The following is an 8,429-nucleotide window of genomic DNA, read 5'->3' on the forward strand; positions in this document are numbered from 1 at the left end:
TTTCGCGTCCATCGAAATGCGAAAGCCGGGGCTGGGATCGAACCCGCGTCTTTCGGGTCAGCAGCCCAGTGCCATAAACACTGAGCCACGGCGGCGGTCACTTCATCATGAGCACCTTTACATTATAACGCCCGGTACACTGAACACATCGCTTAATAATTCGGTCCTATTGTAGGTGCCAGGAAATGAACTGAATTCACAACGGACTACCATTCTTCGTATAAAATACCAAGAGATCATCCGAAATTCGCATCTCCCAAGCTTGTGTTTCAGACTGGATGCTGGCTGCTAAAGGCGCTTATGGTGAAACCGGCATACCAGTGCAAATTGACATTAGTGTCCTGCCGTCGCAATGTGGTGCCTGCACAGTAGCTGGTCTTTTGTCATTTTGCGGAGGAGCATCACTTTTTAGCGTGCCGTGCGCATAATCCTATGACTTGAACTTGTCGGGTTGTAATAGGAAGAGAGAAACACTTTTGACCTGTTTAAACGCGACTGACACCGTTCAAAACCGCTGGACCCCACCCCGTGGTCGCGTACGCTACCGAGTGCACGCAGACTACGGCGGGCCTTGCTCTGAGGGAAACAAAGGAACGACACTCTGGCTGACACAAACAAGGCATTTATTGCTACAACAACAATAACGCTAGCTAGCAACAAAATACGCTGAGGAATCGAGGACGTCCGACTCACCAGCGCGGTTACCAGCGCACGTTCGCCCGCGGCAGGGCAGGGGGGAAACTCCGAGGCCTGGACGGGACGAGCTGGCGGCCGCCCGCCTACGAAGAGCGAAGTGCCGCGCGTGAACGTCTCCACCCCCCCCCCCCCCCACAACCCCCGCGCGCAGCAAACACACGCACACCATCCGTGCCGCTCGTGGCGCTGCGACGCCGGCGCCCTCTATTGTTAGTTAAAGTAACTACCATGGCTAAGGAGGGTGCATTTTGGGGAAGCGAACTACAGGAGACGATTTGAAGGTGAATTGCGGGTAAGCGAACCACAGGGGTCGAGTAAAGCGCGTCCCCACCAACTTGGTATAACAAACAAGCGCGTACACCTAGCCGACCTGTACGTTGCACGAGGATCAAAGGTAACAAAGTTCTTAAAACTAATGCTGATAAAAGGCGAGCAGCCCATCGCCACGAAATCACTGGATTACGAGACATGCGCTGGATGGTAAAGCCAGGCAGCTAGCGGCATAACCGCCGCTGATATGAGAGTGCGCCAACAGAATAAATATGTTTTTACGATAAGAAAAGGGACGTTGTTTGGAAGCTAGTTTTCGTGACTGAGAAGTTTTTAAATGCCAATCACTGCTGTTCTGCTATATGTTATCACCCATGAATATATGATCAAACATTTTTATTATATTGTTTATCTACTGATTTCGTCCTGATTCTGCACTTCCACTGCCCCAAGCTGATGTCACTGGCACTTGGTCTTAAGCCACATCCAGCTTCACCTCCGAGACCTATGTCAGTCGACCTTGTGTGGGCGTTGAACACTGCTTCTTGGAACCATGCACTACACTCTGCTCGGATTTTCTACGGAGCTAGACTGGAGGCGTGTGCACTTCCTCAAGCCTCTTCCACCGAACATAGTTTGCAGTACCTGTGGATTGGTGCGGCCGAAAACCGTGTTGCTTCCGTGCGACCACACGCTGTGCGAATCCTGCTACGAGCAGTGCCTTGAAGGAGGCCCACAAGTCTGTCCGCTCGACGGCTACCAGTGGAAGGATGAAGACTTCCACTGGACGGAGTTCCGCGCAGAAGAGCTGCTCAAGAGAGAGGTGAGCGAGAACGGAACGTAGGTAGCCGGCTTCGTTGAGCGATATTACAAGTACGTCGTGTAATGCTCACGTGCTGTCGGAAGACAATGGTCATTTATTAGGGCCCGCCCCCCGGCGCGGTGGCTCAAGGGTTATGGCGCTCGGCTGCTGGCCCGAAAGACGCGGGTTCGATCCCGGCCGCGGTGGCTGACTTTCGATGGAGGCGAAATTCTAGAGGCCCGTGTACTGTGCGACGTCAGTGAACGTTAAAGAACCCTAGGTGGTCGAAATTTTCGGACCCCTTCAGTACGGCGTTCCTCATAGGCGTGGTCTTGAAATAGCAGCCGATATTAGCGTGCGTGCTCTGATTGGGGCCAGGAAATTTGTTGCAGTAAAGCTGTTAATTTCATGCTCCCAAAGGGAAGGCAAAAAATTGGCAAGTGTCATTTGATTGAGGTTCAAATCGTCGTCATTGAAAGGTTCCGAGTGGCTATGACTTACCGAGAGCCCAGGGCTGGAAACTGCACCGTGAACAGGCAGGCTTCAACGCTCCTTGAAGACGTGTTGTGTGTGACAATTTACATTCAGTCGCTGATTTATAACGTTTTCTCTCCGAGCTCTGACATCACCGCCACCTTCGCTGCTACCTGCGCCACTATCGATAACAATTCCATTCGTGCTTTTGCCAAAAAAGCGATGTCTGGAAATCGTTACGTGCTTCAAACTCGTGCAGGCGTTGCACTTGTCCTTTCTTCAAAGTATTTTAAGGAAACAATTGACGATACCAGTATGCTTTTGTAGATAGTGAGAAATAGTTACGTGCTTCAAATTCGCGCATGCGTTTCATGTGTCCTTTGTTAAAAGTATTTTAACGATACAAGTGAAGATACCGGTATATTCTTTGAGAAAGGATGTGATTTGCTTTACGAACACTTTGAAGGCCGAAATTAGTTGTGGATATCACATACCTTCCGAAGTACATAATTATCACATTTACTGAGCGTGAGCAAGGAACGTGTTACTAATGATTTGCGAGCAAAGCGTCGTGCGGTTTATAACGATCGGTGTTCACAAGTTTGTAGTCATACTTAGTATAGAAGTTAATGTAACATTGTATGCAGAGTTGCGATCGCAGGCAAAAAGCCGCGTGTTCGGGTTTGCAAGACCTAAGTTTTACGCCAATGACAGTGAACAACGTCGCCAATTTCACACGCCATTCAAGTCAGCCTATTGGAAGACAGATTGGTTTGGCTGGCTTGCTGTGCGCTACAGGCCACCGCTCAAAGCTATCGAGACCTATATGCGTTTAAAGCGGTTCGCAAAATGCAACGCATCCCGCCGCTGGCTCTGCGTTTCGCTTATTCACAAAAGCACTGCGGCGTGCCTTCTAGCTCGAAAGCACTGATACGCTCGTCAACACAGACCAAAAATCTTGTCACCTACGTACGTACGTAAATAAAAACAAATCATAACTATCACGACTGGGAGTTGAGCCCGCGGCGCGAACAGAACAGCTTTGCAGGTCACTGCGAGAGAGTACTAGGCTATCGCTCGTCACGCCTCATGTTAAACTCGAGTTAAGGACATCCTAGTCGAAATCAAGAGGAAGAAATGGGCTTGGACAGGGCGTGTAATGCGAATGCAAGATAACCGCTGGTCCTTGAGGGCAACAGAGTGGATTCCAAGAGACGGCAAAGGTAGCAGGGCGCAGCAGAAGCTTAGGTGGGTGGTTGAAATTAAAAAAGTTTGCGGGGATACGGTGGGCACGACTGACAAATGAAAGGATTAATTGGAGAGACATGGCAAACGTCTTTGCCCTGCAGTGGGCGTAGTCAGGTTGATGCTGATGATGATGATGAAAATTGTCGGCAGACGTGCCGTCGACCCAGCAAAGCAAAACCATGAGCCACAAAGTCAAACTCATGATTTCGCACGTCTACTCGGTTTAGCAACGTTAAAACCGTACCAATTTTATCTTCCGGTGCTCCCGCACTACTATCAATGTAATGTTTGGAGATACGGTACGATAAAACTGGCAAAGGATGTCAGCGTTTGAAATTATTGGGGCCTACTTTTTAAATAGAGCCTTAGCTCTTACTACTTCCATTTGTCAACGACGCGTCTTTCTGCAATGAAGGTCAAATTGCCCCCAAAAAAAGTGATTGCCTGACCACACTATATCAGATAGCAACAGCTGGCGCGTAGCGACTGAATTTATACCTTTACTTTCGATCCATTGTATATGTGCCAGTATAGCGGCCATCGAAGTGACCCCCCCCCCTCAGGGGCCATCATATGCAGAAAATTTTTATAAATGCGAAATACAAAAACGAAGCAACAGTGATAACAGCGACCGTACCACAGCGGTCCTACTTCGACAAGGCTCAGAAGTGACCACGAGGAAATGTTCTTGCACCACCCTCTGAAAAGAAATTCACCTATATGGGAGTAAAAAGGCAGTAAACTGTCCTCTAGCACACTCCCTTTTGTTGCGAAAGCAACACAATACGCGAGTCGCCGAGCCATTTCGCGGAGATGACGAAAGTCCTTACTGCGCGTGCGCGAGGAGCGGCGACGTCACACGGCGCACAGTTGACGCGCCGTCGCTGCTCGATGACTCAGAGGTCCCGCCGCCGCGCTCGCCAGTTGCGCATGCGCAGTAGCGGCGCTTAGCTAGAGTGACGGGGCAGCCGCCGCTGCCGCGCTCTCTCCGTCGCCTCTCTCTCTCCTCGTTGCTTTCGCAATCCTCCAGGTTTAACCAGAGCTAAACCACTGCCAATTTTTAGGGAAGGAGTGTGCTTGGGGACAGCTTAATCCCCTTTCACTCCTTTCTGTCAAGAGTGTGCGATAAATTGCGCTTTCCCGTCCCATGTTTCAAGGCGTCCATTTTATAAGCCCCTTTCTCCATGAAATCCGGCTCCTTTTCCGTCCCTCTCAGGAGAAAGCGCACTGGCCGAAAAAGTCGAGGCGTGCGCTTGACGTCAGCGCAGTTCCCATTGGTCGAGAGGGCCGTGACGTTATCCGACCACTATTGCGAGGTGCCTCCGAAAAAAGAAGAGCACTTTCGCCGCAACGAAAAATCTGGTCGAGCGAGAATTGAGCAGCTGCCCTTTGAATCGGAAGCCAGGCTCGCCACACCACGTGGGAGCGCTCTTTCAGAGCGGCAGTTTAGATGCGTTGAGCGACCACCTCCTACAGCAATGTGGATAGCAAACACTTTGTTAAATGGGGTCACGGATTATCAGACCTAGTTAGTTATTATATAGTCACCAATTAAATACAACTTGTGCTAATGCTAAGATGATCCAATTTTTCTGCTTTTGTAGAATGGTTCGCGTCCTGCCCCGGCAGACTTGTTTGTGTCGCAGCCACCCTTTTTTTGTCGGTATTTCCTTGTTTCAGACATGACAGTTGCGCGAAACACACACACAAGACAGGTTGCGGGACGAGCGCAAACTTACAACTGATTTTATTCAAAAAGGAAAGTCTATATTTAAAGGAAGAAAATAGAATGCACTTTGAGTATGCGCATCGAAATTATACATCATGCAGCAATCAGTAGCACACCAAGGCCTGAACTTACATCGTCTTATCGAGAAAGGCTACCTCACTATTGTACAGTGCAACCGAGGAATCACTGATGCATGCTTCTCCTCTTTTCTTTATGAAATACGCTTCCATTCTTCGGTTGCACTGTACAATAGTGAGGTAACCTTTCTCGATTAGACGATGTATGTTCAGGCCTTGGTATGCTACTGATTGCTACATGATGTATAATTTCGATGCGCATACTCAAAGTGCATTCTATTTTCTTCCTTTAAATATGTGCTTTCCTTTTTGAATAAAATCAGTTGTAAGTTCGCGCTCGTCCCGTAACCTGCCTTGTGTTTGTGTTTCGCGCAAATGCCATGTCTTAAGTATTGAACCAACTAGCCCGACAACACGTTCTACTTAATTTCCCTGGTGATTCGCTTATTCTTGAAACTTATTTATATAAAACTTTTTACACCTTTATTATTTATTATTATTATTTTTATTAATTTTAGATAAACTTATTTATACAAAAATCCCTGAAACAGTAAGTTTCCCGATAGGAACATAACTACTTCTTGTAAGCATGTATACATTGTTAATAGTAAATTCAACGTGCTGTATTATCATTGTAGGAGAAGTGACATATTTATAAAAAATTCCTGAAGGAGTAAAAATTCCTGAAAGGAGCTCAACTTCTAGGCATGCACAGTCTTTGTCAAAAGTAACCAGGCTGCATGGTTTGCTTCTCATTTGTACATTAGAGCCTTTACGACTTTCCCTAATGTCGAAAAGTTCATTGAAGGTGAGGACAGGGGTTTTCCTTACCATACAAAGACTTAGAGCTTGAGGGCTGGCATAGTAGTTTAAATATACGACTTAGAAGCAAACCATGCAGCCTGGTTACTTTTGACAAAGACTGTATGTGCTTCGAAAGGGTGAAAATTTGGGCTGGTTGGTGCATGATCTGAGGCTAAAAACAGCGCTAACGGGGACGAAGCAGAGAGAGGGACACGACGTTGACTATCAATGGTTGATAGCGTCGTGTCCCTCTCTCTGCTTCGTCCCCGTTAGCGCTGTTTTTAGCCTCGGACTGTATGTCTGTATGTGCATTAGTAGTAAATGAATAGTACTGAATAGTAAGTTATCAGCTAATAAATTATTAGTAAACAGCACGTGCTGTGTTGTCTTCGCAGGTGAAGTGCTGGAATGAAGTGAATGGCTGCGATTATGTGGCTCCTGTATCACGGATCACCCAGCATTTCCAGGGCGATTGCCGATTCCACCGCGTCCTCTGTCCCAAGTGCTCCGGCGCCGTCCTATGGCGTAGCGTGACTCAGCACCTGAAATACTGCTTTTGCAACTTTGTCGCTCCTCCTAGAACCCACGGCGAAGGGCATCCACCTCGCAAGAAAACAACGGCCCTTGATTCCTCGGCGAAGGGAACATTCAAAGAACAAGTTGCGGAGGCCAATGAAGAACTTGAGCAAATGCTTAGCGATGTTAAAATCGATGGCGACAGACATAATGAGATTTCTCAGGAGAAAAAGAACTTCAAAGAAAGTAAGGAACGCGAATATATGGCTGAAGTTGGAAAACGCCGTGCCAGTTTAACGCGGGTGATGTCGGAAGAGGACGCCTCTGACGAGGAGCTAGGGCTTGCGGCCACAACTTCTGACGCACCTAATCTTTCCGCAAGCATGCTCAAGTTAGAGGAAACGCCGAAGAATGAAACGGGCGTCGTAGAAAGCGAGACAAGGCACAAGTTGTCACAGACTGAAACGGCTTTGAAAACAGTAAAAGCGGAATCGCAAGAAAATAATGATTTTAGTCAGAATACACTGGACTGCATCAGAAGCCTACTGCGAAACAGGGAACTAGCCAAGGGGCTTTGCGTGTTCTTTGTCAAAGGTGTCGAGTCGCTGCTGAAGACTGCGATCAAGACGGGAGCGGCTAAGTATGAGAGCGAGTTGGTCTACCTGCGCGGTTACAACCTGTCACCAGGGGTTTTGATCAAGAACCAGGGTGGATTTGTAAATATGCACCCGCTACTCCGATTGTATAAGGGCAACATGGACGATCTTGTGCAGTGGCCATTCGGACACAAGATCCAGCTGGGTGTGATGCATCCCAAAGATGGCCCAGATCTTGTGCTTGAGGACAATGGAAATCCTGCCTTGCACTCTTTTCAAAGGCCGATGGCATGCAGCAACAGCAGTACATACTTTGCTCTGCAGTCGCTTAATCTCCAATGTCTTTTCGAAGACGGATACGTGGAAAATGATCAACTGCGAGTAATGTTCGAGCTACTCCCGTGATTCGCGCCAGAACGACCTTTTTATGTTTTTTTAAGTGGCACCAACTTGTATTAACCAGCAGCTGTCGAGTCTATTCAGGTGTGTCCTTGACGAAGCTGAAATTTTGGAACACTGAAAATTATTCGTCCTGACTTCCTCATTCCTGTGAGTTTGATACATGTCCATGACTCTGGTGCGATGCTGAATGTAAAGTCGACAATAAAATTTTTTCTCACAAGTCTAGTTATTCTATTCCGGTGGGTAGAGCGGTAGTTGTTTTTTTTCTGTAATCGTTGCAGGACAGCCAAATGGAACTAAAGTCACGGCTCTTGATCGACGCACTGGAGAGCAAGCCGTACCATGAGTAGACCGCTCACAGCGACTTATATATGCTAACAAGTTTTCCATGCGACTTAAAAACTACATTAAAAAATTGGCGGGGGCTTAGCTTTCGTTAAGCCTGGTAGGTTGCGAAAGCAAAAACGCAGCGCCTCCAACGGAAGGAACGCAGTGCGCCGCGTCTACAGGTCGCGCGTGGCTACCGGCCGCCGCTGTGCGACGACTCAGAGCGTCTTCGGTAATTTTTTTATTGCGAAAGCAATATTGCTAGCACTTTTCTGCCGTCGGCGGAGGTCGTTCTTTCTGTCACGTGGCACGACCACGTGACAGCGTGACGTCACGACCAGAGGAGAGCACGGGCCCCAATTCGTCTCTTGGGCCGTAATCGTTCCTTCGCTCGGCGCGGCGGCTGCCACGTGACGGCCTCCTCGGCCCGCCGCGTGAGGACGCTCGCTAGAAGATGTTAAAAACGCGGAAGTTAAAAATTGGATGAA

General features: G+C 48.2%; 1 protein-coding gene across 1 annotated transcript; it reads left to right on the forward strand.

Annotated features, from left to right (window-relative positions):
* Window positions 1-1,519: 1,519 nt before the first annotated feature.
* LOC149329638 (TNF receptor-associated factor 6-like) lies at window positions 1,520-7,631 on the forward strand. The gene is made up of 2 exons (XM_089559278.1): window positions 1,520-1,789; window positions 6,496-7,631. The coding sequence occupies exons 1-2, from the start codon at window positions 1,520-1,522 to the stop codon at window positions 7,615-7,617; spliced, it is 1,392 nt and encodes a 463-aa protein (XP_089415404.1). The 3' UTR covers window positions 7,618-7,631.
* The last annotated feature ends 798 nt before the right edge of the window (window positions 7,632-8,429 follow it).

The sequence above is a fragment of the Amblyomma mixtum genome, chromosome 9 (assembly GCF_055824585.1).
Source record: "Amblyomma mixtum isolate Tamu chromosome 9, ASM5582458v1, whole genome shotgun sequence".
NCBI classification, from domain to species: Eukaryota; Metazoa; Arthropoda; class Arachnida; order Ixodida; family Ixodidae; genus Amblyomma; species Amblyomma mixtum.

Bases quoted from the DNA above. Each gene is read 5' to 3' on its own strand.
- LOC149329638 (XM_089559278.1), top strand. From the start codon at position 1,520: ATGCACTACACTCTGCTCGGATTTTCTACGGAGCTAGACTGGAGGCGT. The intron at 1,790-6,495 runs GTGAGCGAGAAC...TTGTCTTCGCAG, and splicing joins AAGAGCTGCTCAAGAGAGAG to GTGAAGTGCTGGAATGAAGT.